Source organism: Sebastes fasciatus, chromosome 17, assembly GCF_043250625.1.
Source record: "Sebastes fasciatus isolate fSebFas1 chromosome 17, fSebFas1.pri, whole genome shotgun sequence".
In the NCBI taxonomy this organism is placed as follows: Eukaryota; Metazoa; Chordata; class Actinopteri; order Perciformes; family Sebastidae; genus Sebastes; species Sebastes fasciatus.
The window spans coordinates 30,774,140-30,791,839 of NC_133811.1; the positions used below are offsets into that span (position 1 = coordinate 30,774,140).

Genomic DNA, 17,700 nt, shown 5'->3' on the forward strand with positions numbered 1-17,700 from the left:
TTGAACTTCTACTAACACTTAAAGCCCGCTCTTTAGTTTCTGTGAGGCTGCTTTATTCATATTTAATACAAAGACAGGGAGACAGGTGTCAGAGAGAAAACACAGGTACTTCAAAAAAAAAATAATAGAGAGAGAGAGAGAGAATGACAGAGTGACAGAGGAGGTCTGTTGTGTTGCTTGTGTATACAATATGATAGTATTTGTGTTTTCTCAGGTTTAGAAATCCATGCTCATTCATCATTTCACCGGTACGTTAATGGTAAGAGACGGAGTGCTGGAGTGTATTCAGGGTTCTGAGATCCAGTTTCAGCGTGAAGGTAGGAGTATGAAGTGAAGTAAACAATGAAACAATTAGCCATGCTTCAATGTGCACCGCTGTATCATATCATATGGAGAAGTTGGGGGTGATTGTGATCATATGATATATAAACGGAGGAGAAGGGAACCCAGTTTGGTATGAACCAGCTTCCCCTTCTGAAGACCAGATTTGTCCACCATCAAGGATTTACCTCAAAATGTGCACCATCTATTGACAGATCAACATTACAAAATGTTTTGTTGCAGACCCTGGATGGTGGAAAGATCTTCGCAACCAGATGGGAACAGATGGTACATACGACTCTGGACGTTCTGACCCAAACATGGGCCGTCTTGTTGTACCTGTTGATAACCGTTGGTCATTTTCTTCGCCGGGACCGTCGTTCCACTCAGCGCAGTCTTGCCGAAGGGTGGGAATGGTTTGTGCTGGGATTTGACGTTGATGTCCAAGACCACCTTGGATTTCGTGGGTCTGGGTGGAGTGGGCTGGACGGGGGCAGACGTCGGAGCAACCTTCTTCGGGATGGAAACCTTCTCGACCGTGTTCTTCACAACTTTGCTCACCGTCGATTTGACTAGAGGGACTTTGGTGACCACAGTTTTAACTTTGGTGACCTCTTTGACTTCTGTTTTTACTTGCGTTTTCACCGCCGAAGCTTTGGTGACCGCGGCCTTCACCGTTTTTGTAGGTTCAGGTTTTGATGCTTTTGTGGGTTTCGGCGCCTTAGCTTCTACTTTGGCAGCTGATTTAGCTGCAACGACCACAGTCTTTTCTATCTTTTCTACTTTAACAACTTTCTCAGTTTTTGCTTTTGTAGTGGTTTCAACTTTTGAATTTGCAGCGCCAGTACTCACAACGGCTTTCTTTTCTACCACAGTAATAACTTTGCCATTGCCATTAGCCTTGGCCTCGCCATTGACTTTATTCTCAGCTTTGCCGTTAACTTTGACTTTAACCTCTTTAACCTCGATGGTGGTTTTGCCATTTCCATTGGCTTTCTTCTCTGCTGTAGCTTTGCCATTGCCGTTTCCATTAGTCTTAGACACAACAGTGGTTTTTGACACAACGGTGGATTTTGACACAACAGTTGCTTTTCCATTCCCATTGGCTTTCTTTTCTGCCGAGGTTTTTCCATTTCCATTACCATTGACTTTCTTCTCAACTACAACCTTGCCATTGCCATTCACCTTGGCCTGAGCTGTAGGCTTGGCATCAGCTGCAGCTTTGCCATTGCCGTTCGTTTTTGTTACAGCTGCTTTTCCATTGCCATTGCCGTTGGCCGCACCATTTGCTTTCTTCTCGGCAGCCGGTTTACCATTACCGTTCTTAGCCGGGGCAGCTGTGGGCTTAGATTTAGCTGCCGCTGTTGGTTTGATCTTAGACAAGAGGATCTCTATTGCGGTGGGCTTCGCTTTGGACGGCTTGGCTGCAGAAGACTTGGGAGCCTTTGTGGGCATGGGCGACTTGACTACTAGTTTGGATGATCCAGTCTTGGCCGGCTTAGGAGTGGCTTTGGGTTTGACAGGGGTGGATTTAGTGGGGGCTGCTTTTCCATTTCCATTTCCATTCTTCTAATAATCCGTGATTATTGTTTGGTTGAGATGGTGTTTAGTATGTAAAAAGTGCATATTGACAAAAAAAGAGAATGGAGGAAGATACATGGAAGGGTTGGGAGGGGGGGTGGAAAGCACAAACAAGGGTTGGACAGAAGGAGAGAGAAAGACAAGAGTGGCTGTTTTGAGAAACAATGACATAAAGATGGCCAAGGCTTGGATGATTTACTGAGACTGTACAGGCATTACTGGATACAGCAGAGGATTAATACAACGTTTTTAAACAGTAAGCAAAAATACAACAAGTACTTAAACAAATTAAATATCCACATTTTGAGAAATTTTGATTGAAGTTATTGAAGTTCAGAGCTGATCTCTCCAGTAATGCCATTCCCATGATTACATGACAAAGCAGCATGTTTGCGCTAATATGAACTGGAGCCTGTGGTTCGGCAGAGGCACTGAGGGTGGGACTGGTCAGGTGAAGCTGGTGTTTAACACGCACACGCACACGCACACGCACACACACGCACACACAGTATATAATGCACTGAGCAATCAGACTACAGAGAAGGTTACTGCTGTTTAGCCACACAAAAGAAGGAGAATGGATGCCAGGCGAGCATGCAAATGCATGTTAGTCACATAAAACCACAAAATGAAAACAACAAACAGTACATGATTTCCTCTTACTTACTTCTCATGCTGACATCATTTAATTACATGCAAATTAACGAATAAAAAAAATGAAAGTAACTTGGTGGGAAGGATAAAAAACAGGCCATCACCGTGGATATAAACTCCTCAGATATGCAATACAGAACACAAACAGACTTAAAGGAGACAGACGGTGGCATACATGTGTGTCATGTATTGCCCATACAATGGTCAGATGTACAACCATGAATGCATTTACCAAGACAAAAACATGTGCATTGATTATCCCCAATGTTGGCTGGAAAGTCTGTATGGAAACTGATGACCTAGAAGGACAGTACAGGCAACATGCGGTGACATCTTCCAAGACAATTAAGAAATCATGCAAGTAACAAGACGATACAGACACATGCTTTGGTCAAATAGTATTGCAAATCTAGCTGTGTTATGATCAGTCAGGAGTTTATCATAAAAGACATTAGCCGTGTTTCCTCAACTGTGAAGCGAATTTAAAATTTAAAATTTTTGAAATGTCCCAAAAAATAAATTCGATATTAAACGCATTTCCATCAACTGGTTTGGAGCAGATAAACAAGGCTGCATAGTTTGGTCAGAACGTTGGCAGTATAGGTTTTACGCAATGGCTGTAATCCGCCAGTAAACAGAGTAGAAGAAGAAGTAGAGGCTGCAAACTGTCAACAGAGTCGCCTTGGCTGAAAGTGGAGAAAGGTCTGAGAAGTTTTAATTTTTCATGCTGTCCTGAGACGAAGATATATAAATGTATGTCCGGTAAAACGGCGACAGCAGAAACAGCTGATCAGTCATGTGAGTTAAATGTTCGCTGCATCACAATTTATTGGGCAAAGACGTTCCCATATCTTTATTTAGGGCATCAACTCTTTTTCTTTCGAGGGTTGGCTTAAAACCACCGGAAGCGAGCGTAAAACCTTTTTTTTTTGCAACGTTTCCATACAGCTTTTCTGATGCGATATACCAAAATGCAAATAGAAATATGTAAATGGAAACACGGCTAATGAGGAAATCACAGGAAAGAATTTGATCGTCAATTGAGTGACTTAAAACCGCATCTATCTTCTACTAAATAAAAACTCATTTACAAAGACTATTTGACCAAGATCAGTTTAAGAAAAGACTACTCTGGCACATTCTTATGTGTTTCCTATCTAGCTAACTTGTGCTCAGTTTGTCATCATAGACAAAACACCCAATCATCACATAATCCACTAGTTTGATGTGGTAATGTCAGCAGATCCACAAATTCAATTTATAACAGACATGATTTTAGGTAACCTTTCTAAACAGTCTCAAAAAGAATTCAAATTATATGATAATGAAAAATTTACCATATGCTTTTCCCCCCTATTTGTGTCAGTTTGCTTTGTGATTCATCTTTTCCCTTGTAGAGTCCACTATGTGTGCTGAGAAACCTTTGTGACGCCCCTCTCTAGATGTGAACGTGCTCTCCTTAAACAGGATATATGAAGAAGGAGTGAAGAACTGAGTGGAGGAGGAATGTGTGTATGTAAAACAACACAGCTGAACCGACACCACTCCAGTGCCCCCGCTTGGCCACATCTCAACACACATACATACATACATATATATATATATGACAACATGTAAATGAGGACATGAGGACAAAAAGGAGCAAAGGTAATCCTGTGTGACGGAGACGGTGGAAACGAGGTGGACGTGTGAGAGGTCGATGTGGATTAAAGAAAAGGTGAAATAATAAAACAAAGGAGGTATGGAGTGATGAGGGATGAGAGAGGCATGTGGAATACCTCTCTCTCTCATTCTCCTTCCCTTCCACAAACCCCACTCGTAAGGTTTCCCTCTCTCTCGTGCTCCCTCTTTACCTGTTGATCGGGGGCCCCGGGCGGGGGAGAGGGGGACGCAGAGGAGGAGGAGGAGGACGAGGGAACGCCTGTTGTCTCCTCATAATAATAATAATAGGGGTATTCATGGTCATCCTGCTCCTCATCAAAGTACTGAGAGAGATGGGGAAGGATGGAGGAAGGGATGGGTTGGCAGAGGGGACATGAAAGCAAGAGGAATGCATGAAGAGGGGGGGAGCGTGGATATCCCAAAGGGGGAGGTGAAGGAGGGTTTGCAGAGGGATAAATAGTGATACAGAAGAGAAGGGGTAAAGCAGAAAGATAAAATAAAACATGGTGATAGACAGCGAGAGACAGCAGAAGAGAGCTTTTCCATTCATCAGAAGGAGTCTGTGCTGCTGGTTAAAAGGTGTTGATATTAAAAAATACACAGACGACCTCGATGAATGAGAAACGTAAGCCAATGAATAAAACCACACTGATTTATATTCATTCAGAAAGCAGTCAGTTCAACAGCATCAACATGACAGGGGTTGGGGCGCGGAAGTGTCGGAGCTCTGTACAGTGACTGACTGCAGGATTATAAAACAAAGATCATGTACTTTGGATGCAGATGAAAATCGCTTGCTACTTTAGCTCTGGTGTCAGGGGAACTGTCAGCTCCCTAATATCAGAGAGAAACAGGGAGGCAAAGCTTGTATGCAATGTGCACAACCAGTCTCAGTAAGCAAAGAGGCTCCACCTCAAGCCATCTTCATGCCAAATGCTTCGATGTGTCTCAATTTAACCAGAAAACCAATCAGAATTTAACTTCATATGCATCTTTTTTATGTACTGAACAAGTTCTCTCTCTCTTTCAATCCATGGGAAAGAAACCGGGGGGAAGACACGTTGGCTTGTATCATCCTCTTTCCTTTATACCTTTCTGTGTTCCATCGCAGTGGAGCAGAAAGAAAAACAACTAATCCACCGCTGTGACAATTCAAATGTGTGTTTCTCCAACGCAAAGCGTGTGAAATGATGGTAAATGTGTTGATATGGAAAGACATGATTTGACAATGCCTCCGCCTCGGGGACACACAGATGGCGAGGAGGTGGGGGAGGGGGAGAAGAAATGGATGTATACAACATGTTGCTGATGACGGGGATGCGTGAGGAAGACAGAGAGGGAGAGCAGCACTTTGATGACATTCTCATATGACCCTCAAACTGAACCTGAGGACTTTTCTTTTGTTTTCAGACGACTGCTGTGGCCTTTGTTTTTTTTTTTACTATTAGATCATATTTTCCATGTAGTGCAACTTTCTTAACACAACTCTCTCAATTTTACATTTCTTTCTTTGTCTATGGAAAGATAAGATAAAACGTTATTTATCCCGAGAGAAACTGCTGTATATTGATGAATCATTCACGATTAAATGAGTTGATTTTATAACTCCCTTGTGAGAGGATACCGGGTATATCGGGAGGAACTTGAAGCAAACATGGGAAGAACATGCAGCAGGAATTTAAAGCACCTTTTTCCTGAAAGGTTGACAGTGCTGAGTTAACCGCTGAGTTAACCGCTGAGTTAACCGCTGAGTGAACCGCTGGGCCGTAGTGCCAGTTCACAAGATGAGAGAGTATTTTTCATTTAGGAAAGATTCCTAACTGACCCAGAAGTATCTATTAAAGCTTCAGTAGGCAGAACGTTTTTGGCATCAATGGGCAAAAACTAAACAGTACACTACAAGATGTTTCTGAAAACATCTGAGGAGAGAAATAGGCATTACAGTAACAGAATATTGATTTATATTTGATCAGCGCTGCCTAGTTTGACCGTTTGATCGGAGTTTGTGAGTGATTGACAGCTGCTCAGAGACGGCGAGGCTCTGATTGGTTGTTTTCCTCCGGTCTGTGAAATCTTATCTATATATCTATCTATCTTATCTAATCTAATAAACCTCAAGAGCACCTACCTTTGTTTGCATTTGATTTATTACATCTACTTCACCTGTTTTATTCCTGTTTTATTTGTTTTATAGCTATGTGTGTTTTACCTGTTATATGTTTTATCTGCCTCGTTTAGTCTTGTCAAGTATTTGTTTTAAAGCACTGACCAGGAGGGGCAACTGTGAATCTCGTTGTATTTAATACGATGACGATAAAGCTTTCTATTCTATTCTTGCAGATGCCGTTAGGAGCACCGGAGGACACAGAGGCACAGGATGTTTTTCAGATTACCTGTTTCATGCACTACTGTCAGGATATAGTGACTGTTTTATAAAAAATAACTTTTTTTAAAATCATATTTGTTCCATTTCTACCCACTGCAGCTTTAAGAGTCAGGCATGATAAAAGCTGGATGAATCTCTCAATTCTCTCCATGTAAAAAGGTGCTTCAGTCCGTTTCCAATCTCCTTTACCGTAGGATATACATGACCATCAGAAAAGGAAAACAAAAGTCCACAGGTTGTTGTTTGCTTTATCGGAGCTACAGATGAGCCGACGGTGTTATGAATGAGTGGTGTTAGCGTACAGTCTGAGGTTACCCGCTCTGTAATAGATGCCACTACAGTAGTCTCGGGAGTGCTACGGGGTTTTATAAGAGGTGGAAGAGTGTGATATAAAGAAATATAAAGGCTGGATACTGTACCCATAGTTGGGATGTTTTCAAGATAATGATTCACTATAAAAGGTTAATTGTTTGATACAAGTTTCATAAATGTGGTGGAGGACCAACTGTGTCTGTGGATGAACTGGTGCTGTGGCGGTGTTACTCACGTATGTGTTGGGGTCCTGAGACTGGGTCTTGGGCAGTGGGGAGTCACAGTCGGGGCTGTAGTGTTCACAGAAGTCGTAGGCAGCCTGGGGGTTGGAGGCGATCAGCAGCTGCTGGATGTCTCCCTAAAGGAACAAAAAAACAACAGATTAACAAAAACCTGCACAGCTGCATGCAGAGATGTAAACGGTAAATAGACTTGGATTTATATAGCGCCTTTCTAGTCTTCCAACCAGATGCCAACCTGCCCATCAGGATCTGATCTAAATACTCATTAACACCTCGATGGCTCAGCCTTCGATGGCAAATTGGGGTTAAGTATCTTGCCCCTCGACATGGTGGTCGACCTGCTCGACCTCTGAGCCACAGATGTAGACTCGCTTCACTGTTTTGATGATTTGCAACTCGACTTGACAGAAAATAAATGACTTGAAACTGGACTTGGAAGATAAAGACTTGTGAAACAGCATAGTTTGTCACTCGCAGGTTATCCTCACCTGGAAAACCTCCTCATCGAGCAGACGGGCTCCGAACACCGTGATGCCGTTGGTGTCGACCTCTGCGTTGTTGCCGCGGGGCAGCGGGCGGGTCATCTTCTTCTTGCAGTCCAGCAGCAGGGTCACATTTTTCTTTGAAACAGAGATAGCGATGCGATGCCACCTAGAGAGACGAGGAGGAGCAACCGAAGGCGAATAAATGTGTACTGTGACTACAGGCCTGATTAAAAAAGGTGTCAAATCAACCCCACGAGTCACAGATATATATATATTCCAACCACACATACGACTCCCAACCACTCACACCCACATGACCCCCAAAATGTGTCATCTCAACCAGTCACAAAGTGGTTGTTTCCGGTTACTGACTTGCCATCAGCCAGGTTGACGCCTCTGAACAGCGGGTAGTCCTCGGGGGCCGGCTTGCCGTTTTGGTCCTCGTACAGGAAAACAGGCGAGCGTCCCATTTCAACGCCGAGCTGCTGGATGCCCTGCTCGCTGTAGACGGAGAGGAGGAAGGCCTGGAGACCAGCCTGGGCCTTAACCAGAGCCATGATGGAGAAGTTCTCCGGGAACCGACCTATTGATGAGGGAAGGGAGGGATGGGAGGAGAGAAAGGGAATGAAAGATGGAAAGAGTTAGATCATAAATGTGGGTCATCGTTAGACTGGCATGTGGGTAGTTTAGGACAAGAAACAAATGAGGAGAAGGAGGCTAAAGGACAAAGCTGTACTGTAAGTGGACTGACCTGGACTTTGCACCAGAACATTTATGTATCACAGAAAAGAAGGAGAGGCAGGAGGAGGAGGTGAAGAAAGAGAAGGTTTCAAGTAGGACAAATGAAAAAGTAGTATACTTCAAGTTATTATTATGAAGTAAACTTAAGCAAAGTTCAAGCATATTTCACAAGTATACTTTATGTAATAAGTGTACTAATATCAATGTACTAGTAGTATACTTGTAACTGTACTACTTCAATACTTCTTGGGACTAAATTGGCCCGTTTTTTAGTTTATAAAAGTATACTTTTAAGTATCTTTAAGTGCACAACTAGTTTACATCTAAGTTGTATTTTGTAAAGCATGCTATACTATGAAATGAACTATACTACAAGTGAACTTATAGGTATACTGTTAGTTTACTAGTTATATACGTGTAGCCCACGTTTTAGTTTATGAAAGTACACTTTAGTATAGAGTATACTCTCAGTTTAATAGTTTTTACCATAAGTATACTTGTAAGTTTTCTTTAACTTCTTATAGTACTTGATTGATGATTTATGTGTTACATAGAGACACTTTTGCTCCATTTGACTTGATGTTTTGTGGTGAAAATTAGTTTTTCTTGCATGCCTCCAACGGAGAAACGGAGAATGTAAAAACAATTGAAGTAAATTCATATCAAAACAGACATTAACAAACTCTCACACACTCTAATAGGCTACTCTATCAAAAGGTAAGGATAAGCCAATATACTTTTCTGTATACTTGTCAGCATCAGCCAAGTATACTTAAGGATAATTTTGTTAAGTATATGTCTGATAAGTACATCAAAAGTAAACTGAAAGCATGCTCTCTTATTTTAAGTTTAAATATACTAATAGCACACTTGAATAAACTTGTCTTTGCTAAGGGGAAGTAGTGCAGGAGGACAGAGGATAGAAAAGACACTAGTGGTGACATTAAGGTATTTAAAGTAATCTGAGTCAAGATCAACTGATTGCACAATATCAGAGTTCGTCCCACGTGAAGCTGATGGCGTAGACGAGGACACGTAATAACAGGTGGGCAGAGCTGGTGAAGGAAGGCAGCTATAAACCTCAGAGCAAAGTGACTTTTGAGGGATTTCTTCACAACCACATAAGTGCTACTTTCTCTTTTCCGCTCCTCACTCCAGGGTGTCAGACAGTCTTCTTATACGTTCATTTGTTATGGCTCTCCCACACAGTTTAACTGTAACACATAATTATACTTTATACACCCACGAGCAATCTAGCAACGGGGCACCACAGCCTCACTAAACTTTAAATACATCCAAACATAAACAGCAACCTGTACGTCTAATGATAGGTTCCTGCGCTCTGGAATTCACAGTAAATATGTTAAATATTAAGCCCGTCCTAAAGTGTACTGTGGTGCTAGTGTAATGTACGACACAAGAACATTAACAAGTGTGAAAATACGTACATGCTCAATGTTTTCACACACTTTCAGAACTTCTATATTTACTTTGGGAAAATTGACATTGCTATGGAAGAATCAGCGTATTGATCACAGCATGAGGGAAAACCAGTTACTAACTTTCAATAGCCTGTTTTTATTACCTCCGCCAAGGCCGAAGGCCTAGGAAGGAGGTCATGTTTTTACCGGCGTTGGTTTGTTTGTTTGTTGGTTTGTCCGTTAGCAGGATTACTCCAAAAGTCCACGATGGATTTTAATGAAATGTTTTGGAGGGGTGGGGTGTGGCACGATGAACAATCCATTAGATTTTGGTGGCGATCCGGATTCAGGAATATTTTGAAGGATTCCAATCAGCCTGAGCATTAAGACCACAGGGTATAACACATGCGCTGTGTAACTGATGACGCGTTGATGACGCGTTGATGACGCATTGATGACGCGTTGATGACGCGTGACCCCGCCTCCTTCTGAGAGCAGAGATACGTGTGTGGATGTGTGGCGAGACATCGAGGTGCGGCGGGAGTTGCTGGCCGTCCGCGGTGAGAAAGAACAAAGCGGTAGATGACGAGATGAGAGACAACGTAGTGTAACGTTTTACAGACATAACAAGGCTGCTGAATGAGAGAAGCGAGTGTGAGTGGTGAAGCAAGAGAGAGAGAGAGCGGCGGCAGCGCCGGGAGCGAGTAACGTTATCGACTCCGGCCCTAGCAGGAAAAGTGTTTGGTTTGTAGAATCATGGCCGACTCCGTGAAGAGGGCCCGCTCCGTATTTGAATTTGAAGATGAAAAATAATAAACAATCAGCTTTTCAATCAGATGCTTTACTGCAAAACAATTCTGTAAACCAGGTCAGTTTCTTCATCATGAGGAGAACTACTCAGCCAGTTAATGAAGGTATAATGTCCTCTGTGTCTCTGCTGTCCCGTCCAGGTGAGTGAAGCCTACTGTACCTGAGAAGAGCTGCTTGGTGGGGGCAGAGATCTGGGCCTTCTTGGTGATGCGGTAAGCGTGGTCGGGAGTGCCGGAGCGACGGGATGAGCAGAAGCCCGGGACTTTCTTCACGCCCTCGGGGAGAGAGGGAACCTGCAGAGCCCGCAACACGTCCACTGGGTCTGAGGGAAGAGAGGAAAGAGAAGAAAACTGTCTTTACATTTGTTGGGATTTAGAGGTTTACGGCTATACTGTATCTGCGATGCCTACAGTGATGGAAATAAATCCCTCCTGCAGATCTACTTTTATGAGTTAAACAGATAAGACCAGTGTTTAAAAAGACAGATTAAAAAGACAATTTATTAATTACACTACAGCAGGCTTAAAGGGGACATCCCACCCACAAACTGTGAAATAAGACGACCCAGTCAGTTTTTGTGATTGAACAAGACATTCAGATGTGGCTCCCCTTCCTATGTCACATACATATATATATTGTTATTCTCATTAGAATACACCGCCCACAAAGGTGTACCATATTTTTCTCACAAGCCAGTCAGAGCAGACTGGGCTTTTTTAAAGAGGGGGTCTTAAAGAAACAGGTGCTATAACGGAGCGTTTCAGACAGAGGGTGAATACAGATATATTCAGACACACAGGATGAGAAAAAGAATGTGTTTTTTGAACATTAAAGCATGCAAACATGTTCTAGTAGAAACACAAAATACAAATATGAACCTTACAAATGAGCATGATATATCCCCTTTAAATTTTCAGAAGGCTCATCATCCTCCAGGCTGTGTAGAAATCACTGTAAAAGGTCAAGACCTTTTTAAACTTTACTGCTGAAACCAAAACAGAGGACGGGTTTTATCTTTCACTGCAGCTGTTCTTTGCAGCTGCAGAGACATAACTTTGCCCAAAAAGTTAATCTGGCAAGTCATCTTAAATGTTCTTGCAGCACTAATGTGATGCAGGAGCATGTTCACAATGGCTACCACTGTACATTTAGGTATAATGTAAGAAAGAAAGCACTGTGTCAGTGAGTCCAAAGCCACATATGTGAACCACTGCGGGGCAGGTAGAATAAAGCTCAGTTTAAATCAGTTCCCTCTATTTCTAGTCTTCCGACCACTCAAAGCACTTTACACTACATGTCAGCATTCACCCATTCACACCCATTCATTCACTGATGTGCAGAGGCTGCCATGCAAGGTGCCAACTTTGCCCATCAGGATCTGACGGCACAGCCTTTAGGGAGCAATCTGGGGTTAATCTTGCTCAAGGTGACTTCGACATGTGACCAGTGGAGCCGAGGATCGAACCGCCGACCTTCCAATTGGTGGAAGACCTGCTCTACCTCTGAGCCACAGCCAAGCAGCTGAAACAAGTGGCTGTTGATGTGATACTGCTGCTGAGTCAAATGAGTGTTTGTTTGAGGGCACACAAGCATTTCACAGTTTCACATGACACACACACACACACACACACACACACACACACACACACACACACACACACACACACACACACACACACACACACACATACATACACACACACACACACACACACACACACACACACACACACACACACACACACACACACACACACACACACACACTGCCTGTACCACCAGTCTCATATCCAGTCTCCACTTTCACACGCTGAGGTCAACCAGGTCTGTTTCTCCACCCTCAGTCTGCACTGTGGTTTGGCTGTTTCTCACATTGCTCAAAGGCACTGCGTCAGTCTGGGTATTTCAGTATGTCAGGGTTTGATTCTCTTTATGACAACGCATGCTAGAATAAATACCGTACTGTAGGATAAGTTGGATAAAAGCAACCACGTTTCTTACGTTGTAATGAGTTTCCCTACATGAGCAGATGGAAATCAAAAGGAGCAATTAAGCCTGTCAGTCAATTCAAATATTTAATCGCATGATTGTCCGTGATTAATCGCACATTTTTTATCTGTTCAAAATGTACCTTAAAGGGAGATTTGTCCAGTATTTAATCCTCTTATCAACATGGGAGTGGACAAATATGCTGCTTTATGCAAATGTATGTATATATTTATTATTGCAAATCAATTAACAACACAAATCAATGACAGATATTGTCCAGAAACCCTCACAGGTACTGCATTTAGCATAAAACAATATGCTCCAATCATAACATGGCAAACTGCAGCCCAACAGACAACAACAGCTGTCAGTGTGTCAGAGTGCTGACTTGACTATGACTTGCCCCAAACTGCATGTGATTATCATAAAGTGGGCATGTCTGTAAAGGGGAGACTCGTGGGTACCCATAGAACCCATTTATATTCACACATCTGGAGGTCAGAGGTCAAGGGACCCCTTTGAAAATCCGCCATGACAGGTTTTTCCTCGCCAAAATGTAGCGTAAGTTTGGAGCGTTATTTAGCCTCCTTCACGACAAGCTAGTACGACATGGTTGGAAAGTGAAAATGCTCTATGTTAGATATCTGTGAATAATGTTCTCTTTCTTAAAATATTATCAAAAAATATATATAAACACGTCATTTACAGGCACTTTAAAAGGTGTCCGATGTAATCATGCACTCCTCAGCGTGTTTTAAAAGCACAACAGAGCATATAACAACATGGCATTAACTCAACGAGGGAGCCCATCACTACTTCTACTACTACCGAATGATGCAGCGTCCTTATTCAACACCTGAGTGTCAGCAACACACCAGGAGGCTCAGCTGTCCATCAGGAACTAAATGAAAGCCGAAGCATGTACATCAACATGAATCTGTGGACCGTTGTCACACGTATAGCGCCGCAGTCAAAGACTCTGTAACAAAAACTGTAACACTGCGTTACAGTAAATCCAGCAGCCGCTTGCGATGCTTTATACGGGGCTCTAATGTGAGGTTTCCTCGTGTTTGTCCTCACAGGATCAGTGGCACTGCAGTGTTTAGGTGACACCCAGCGTCTCGGAGCTAACGGTTAGTCAGACAGGCCCACAGATGGTAATATTTATTCAGACAGAGCAAATGGTGTGTTAATATTGCCTCGGGGTGTCTAGACCACAGCACCATTAACGTCACTCTATACGCCAGAGAGAGAAAGAGGAAGTGGAGGGGGAGGAAGAGGAAGAGATGGACGTATAGAAGCAATATGTGAGAAGGAGGGGAAAACAGGAGGTAGACTGAGTGGTATTGTGATGCTACATTAACCATCCAAACTTCCCTAAAAACAGCTGCTTGACGGCAGAAATGAACAGAGGTTAGGTAGTGAAAGTGGAAAAGTGAGGCAGGTGAATGAGACACATATGAAGATGGGATAAAAAGAGATAGATAGAGAGAGAGAGAGAGCAATGAACATTGAGAGGGATGAAAACAGAAATGCTTTGTTCCTCAAATGTCATGCTTTTCCAGACTTTGTGTGTCGTTTTCCAAACTTTTTGAGACTTTAGAGAGCTGACGGACATTGAATTTTTTCCCAAGACTTTTGCCGGTCTGCACAGGAACGCTGGGAATGAGAAAGAGGTTGAGGGAGGGAGTGTGTGTGTGTGTGTGTGTGTGTGTGTGTGTGTGTGTGTGTGTGTGTGTGTGTGTGTGTGTGTGTGTGTGTGTGTGTGTGTGTGTGTGTGTGTGTGTGTGTTTTGGGGGGTCAGGCAGTGACAGTAGACAGCGTGGTTCTGTGATGGCAGGATACTGGATCAGATTGCAGCCCGAGCTCCCCCCCAGTACGCCCAGTACAATGTGCCGCTCTGTTCCCCCCCGCTGCCCGCCCAGCTCACATCTGCAGCCAGGGGGCCCTTCCTGCCTGGAGGACCACAATCACGACAAAAACACACCCACAAAAATAACAGGCGGGGGCCACAGACGCCCCGTGAGGCCGGGACAACCGCACCAACACACCTCACCAGACGAGAGGAGGCAAATATGAAACTAGACAAGGTAGAAAAACAGAAACGCCAAAGAGGGGAACAAACTCTCTCTCTCTTTACTTTCCTTCTTCTCCCTCTTCCCACTCCATCGGCCTTTCCTACCGTAAGCGCTCGCAGATGGTCGCAGCCTTTTGATGTATAAACGTGGGCCAATTACACTGCTGTCATTAAGACAGGAAACAGGGCGCCCTGGCACGCGAGGGCAGTTACAACCAGCACTAAAGATTACAGTAGCAGCCTGCAGTTCTCCCCGCTGACAGCTGCACTGGCTGCCTTAACGACTAAAACTCATCCGCCTGATGCTACTAATTAGACTTAATTGAACTTCGTTCTAATATCAGTGAGAATCTTGTATAAGTCATTTGTAGTTAGGTTTAGGCAACAAAACCACTTAGTTAGGTTCAGGAAAAACGTCATGGTTGGACTTAAAATAAGTACGTAAACTAAGTTCAGTAAACACGTCACTAACCTGTAAAACAAAACAAACCACAGGTTTCCTGGTTTAAAGTCCTGTGTTTATTACATTTTTAGGGCCGTCCTCGACCAAAGACATTCTTTTTCGACAATCAAATGATTTTCAATTAACTACTCAATTAGTTGATTTAATCGACAGATCCGTAAAACTGAGATTCTCCACAAAGAATCACACAAAAGCACTTTAAATCTGGTGTTTAGCAGAGATGTGCTCATAAGTTTCTTGAAAATTAGATTAAAACGCATTAAAAAATGACTAACTGACCAAAACTAAAAGAATAAAACAACCGATAATTTGACTAATCGACAGGGGGTCGCACTAGAAGCTTTTGTTTGTTTCATATGTGGGGCGACTGTAAATCAGCGGGTAGAGCGGGTCGACCTTTAAGCACAAGGTTGGCGGTTCAATATATAATATAATATAAGATAAGATGAGATGAGATGAACCTTTATTAATCCCTGGAGGGAAATTCAGGTGTCAAAGCAGCAACATCAGCAAACAGAGTGAAACACAGGAGAGGTGAAGGTATACAAACATTATAAAAACAATAATAGAGATATAAAAGATACAGAGTGAATGGGTGAACATAGTGTGTGCAGTCCGTCAATAAATAAATGTAGTATGTGCAATAAATAAATGCAATATGTACATATGTGCAGTCTATAAAGTGGTATATAGGATGTATAGTGTAAAGTGAGTGTAAAGTGCGCCAGTGGTTAGAGTCCAAGATGGTTGCAGATAGTGCATGTTTAAAGTTCTAATAATTATAACATTAATTAAATAATAACTCTAATATTTACAGCAGCTCACTGCTCCTATACGCTTAGGATGGGTTAAATGCAGGGGTCAAATTTCCTGTATGTACCTGTATGATGATGATGATGTTTGACCACTGAACACGGGGATAGTGAGATTAGGTGTGCAGGCATGTCGAAGTTTGAAATTGTGTCAGTATACTTTGAACACATTAAAAAGTCTCTGTAGTGCTTAAAAGCTGAATAATGTTACAACATATCAGATATTTAGAAAATACAGACTTGATTTTTCTGAACCCCCCGCACTCATTTCTTAGGTAATATATTCTAATTCAAGTATTCAACCTGATAAAACACCTGTGATACCCAGGTTGGTATTCACACTGTAAAAATGAGGCGTGCTGCTTCAACAGTTTGTGTTCCTGTAGTCCTCCTCAGTCGCCACTAGATGGAGCTGACACAGATTTAATTCAGTTGGTGTCAGGCTTCAATGTGAACAGATAAGAGTGAATACAGTCTGTTGAAGGGCTGCAAACAGACACGATCACAGGAGTGACAGATCAACAATGCTGATGCTTACTGAACGAATCACTATAAAACAGAGTCTGTACATCCTGTCAGCCAACTTGACTGAGAGAGCACACACACACACACACACACACACACACACACACACACACACACACACACACACACACACACCTCTACTATCAGTGTGGACATGAAGCAGCAGGACACACAGATTAGACCCTGTACGCACACGACACCTCAGAATGAGATTCACTGGTCCAGAGAGTTTGCACAGTAAAAGCATTCAGCCTGTTGGGTTTCTCATGAAGCCAACATGAAACATTAAACAATCCCATATCATTAAAGCTGCAGTAGTCAGTATACTTTTTGGCATCATTGGGCAAACATCCCATAATAACCTTTCAGCATATTGTAATAGAAGTGTTCTGAGAGAAAACTAGACTTCTGCTCCTCCTCATGGCTCTGTTTTCATGCTTTAGAACATCTAGCTCCTGACGGGAGACTTTGACCAATCACAGGTCATTACAGAGAGAGAGAGCGTTCCTATTGGCTGTGCTCCGGTCATGTGACCAGAACTTGGCGTTACTTCACCAGATTTCAATATGGCGGCGGCGTCACAAACTTTCTCATGTTCCAGCTAAACCGTGCACTACAAGATGATTCTGAGAACATCTGAGGACAGAAATAGGCATTAACGTAACAGAATATTGATTCATATCTGATCAGCGCTGCCTAGTTTGACCGTTTGGTCGGAGTTCAGAGTGATTGACAGCCGGCTCTCATAGCAGTAGATGGACAGCAGACCTCAGATCATCTCTTACTGCTTGTTTTCCTCTTTCTTGATTAGTTTACTTTGGTAACCTACGTCACTGCTTTTTGCAGCTGAGTGGGAAAACAACGCAGATGGACCCGCCCTTTAAATGATAGGAATAAGGAGTATCATATTCCATATATATATATTCCATCCATCCATTATCTAGCCCTACTTACTTTGTGGGCTGGAGCCTATCCCAGCATGCATTGAGTCAGAGGCAAGGGACACCATAGAGTGTATATTGCTAAGAGGTGAAAGTCAAGTGGTCGTTCCATCGCAACATCAGCGCCCAGCAGCAGAGCTACGCCTCCGCCATTCTGGACTTTTACAACTGTTAAGTGTTCCTACTGGGAAGTTTATTTATTATTATAGTTTTTTTTTTTAAATATCCTCTGATTTACAGACGTCTCTTGGTGTTTTCAGTCCAAAATGGCCACAGCG

General features: G+C 42.8%; 1 protein-coding gene across 3 annotated transcripts in view; it reads right to left on the reverse strand.

The window, feature by feature from the left end:
* col11a2 (collagen, type XI, alpha 2) overlaps positions 1 to 17,700 on the reverse strand; it is a 60,700-nt gene that overhangs the window by 33,523 nt on the left and 9,477 nt on the right. For 2 of the 3 annotated variants that reach the window (XM_074613401.1, XM_074613400.1), the window contains exons 2-6: positions 10,776 to 10,937; positions 8,016 to 8,226; positions 7,647 to 7,809; positions 7,152 to 7,274; positions 661 to 1,890 (exon numbers count right to left, since the gene is read on the reverse strand). In XM_074613401.1, the coding sequence (XP_074469502.1) occupies positions 661 to 1,890; positions 7,152 to 7,274; positions 7,647 to 7,809; positions 8,016 to 8,226; positions 10,776 to 10,937 (1,889 nt within the window). The remainder of the gene's footprint in view (positions 1 to 660; positions 1,891 to 7,151; positions 7,275 to 7,646; positions 7,810 to 8,015; positions 8,227 to 10,775; positions 10,938 to 17,700) is intronic. The other variant, XM_074613402.1, reaches the window with a different exon arrangement.